We start from the raw sequence: 1,496 nt of genomic DNA on the forward strand, positions 1-1,496 counted from the left end.
ACTGTTTTATATATACATATATACACATTTAAAAACTTCAAACAAATTCCTCACAAAATGATACCTTCTCTATGCTTGATGTATTCCAACATTTTCTATTCTGTTTTTTTTTTTAATTTTTAATGCTAGTCATAACATACTAAACTGATTTTCTGACCCACTAATGGTCTTGGTCCATAATTTCAAAAACACTGGATTATAGGTCTTATGTACCCAATATTGGGTCAGGACAGTCTAATAATCATGAGATAATAGCTAATGCAAAAGAAGTGGTTAATCCAGAATGGCTGATAATTTTTCAAAAATGTAACAAAGATCCAAATAAGGAGAGTAGGAAAGCAAAGAGTTGATGAGAGGAGCAGGTGTTGGTTTGCTGGGTGTGGAAAGGCTTCCAGAAGAGATAAGTGAGTAGGGCAATGGTCAGGGTGGGACTCTCACCCGAATGGGGATGATGTGGCTGGGGCAGGGAATGATGGGAAGGCCCCTGTCCATTAGTAGCTGGCGCATGTGCTTGACATTTCGCTGGTGGGCTCGCCTCAGGGCTTGGCCTTCCTCTCCCTTGAGCAGTCTCACAGATTCCAGAGCTCCAGAGAGCACCATGGGAGGCAGTGAGGTGGTGAAGATGAAGCCAGCAGCATAGGAGCGTATCATGTCCACCAAGTCACAGGTGCTGGCGATGTAGCCCCCCACACAGCCAAAGGCCTTGCCTGGAGACAAGGAGAAGGATATGCACAGAGACCATCATTAGTCTCTAGAGGAACAGGATCAAGTCCAGATAACACAAGGATGTGCACCAGAAGCTGGAGTTCCAGACTCCTTTCTCAGGCCTCTGCTTATCTCTCTTGTCCATGACAAGACAGACAGCTGATAATTCTGCTGCTTTGAGATAGGACTTTCAAGGTCTGCCATATGCAGGGACTAGATAGGCAGGAACTGGGTGGGGATCTTTAGCTGGCTAGGCCCAAAAGTGGAACTAAGGTGAAATTTGGAGCAGGAGTAGGGGAGGAATATAGAACCACAACTCTTCATGTACTGACTGGAATCTGGATATTTGGCCCAGGTTAGGGTTTTTCTCAAAAAACCCTCCCAGACTTTGTCAGCATCTCTGCAGTGGGGTGGGGGTGGAAGGAGAGAATCCAGGAGTTCCATAGCCTGAAGCTGTGGATTCTACCCAAATATCTTTTACAGTTTTGGAGAGGAGGAAGGAAAAGGTCTTACAGGGGCCTCCTTTCTGGATTATATATAAAGGGAGCCCAAGGTACTCACTCACCAAGAGTTCCAGAGACGATGTCAATCTTGTGCATGACTCCATCACGCTCCCCAATTCCAGCACCCCGGGACCCATATAGTCCTACAGCATGAACCTCATCTACGAAAGTCAGAGCCCCATACTGGTGAGCCACATCACACAACTCCTCAAGGGGACAGATGGCACCTGAGAAAATAAAGATAGGAGATCACATCCCTTCCCCAGCTCCATCTCCAGTATGAAATTT

At 45.9% G+C, this 1,496-nt stretch overlaps 1 protein-coding gene across 3 annotated transcripts in view; it reads right to left on the reverse strand.

Moving 5' to 3' along the window:
- Positions 1-1,496, reverse strand: part of ALAS2 (5'-aminolevulinate synthase 2) — a 25,751-nt gene that overhangs the window by 4,951 nt on the left and 19,304 nt on the right. For all 3 annotated transcript variants that reach the window (XM_077754597.1, XM_077754598.1, XM_077754596.1), the window contains 2 exons: positions 1,271-1,435; positions 439-707 (listed from right to left, as the gene is read on the reverse strand). In XM_077754597.1, coding sequence (XP_077610723.1) covers positions 439-707; positions 1,271-1,435 — 434 coding nt within the window. The remainder of the gene's footprint in view (positions 1-438; positions 708-1,270; positions 1,436-1,496) is intronic.

Source organism: Crocuta crocuta, unplaced genomic scaffold (genome assembly GCF_008692635.1).
Source record: "Crocuta crocuta isolate KB4526 unplaced genomic scaffold, BGI_CrCroc_1.0 scaffold3601, whole genome shotgun sequence".
Taxonomy (NCBI): domain Eukaryota; kingdom Metazoa; phylum Chordata; class Mammalia; order Carnivora; family Hyaenidae; genus Crocuta; species Crocuta crocuta.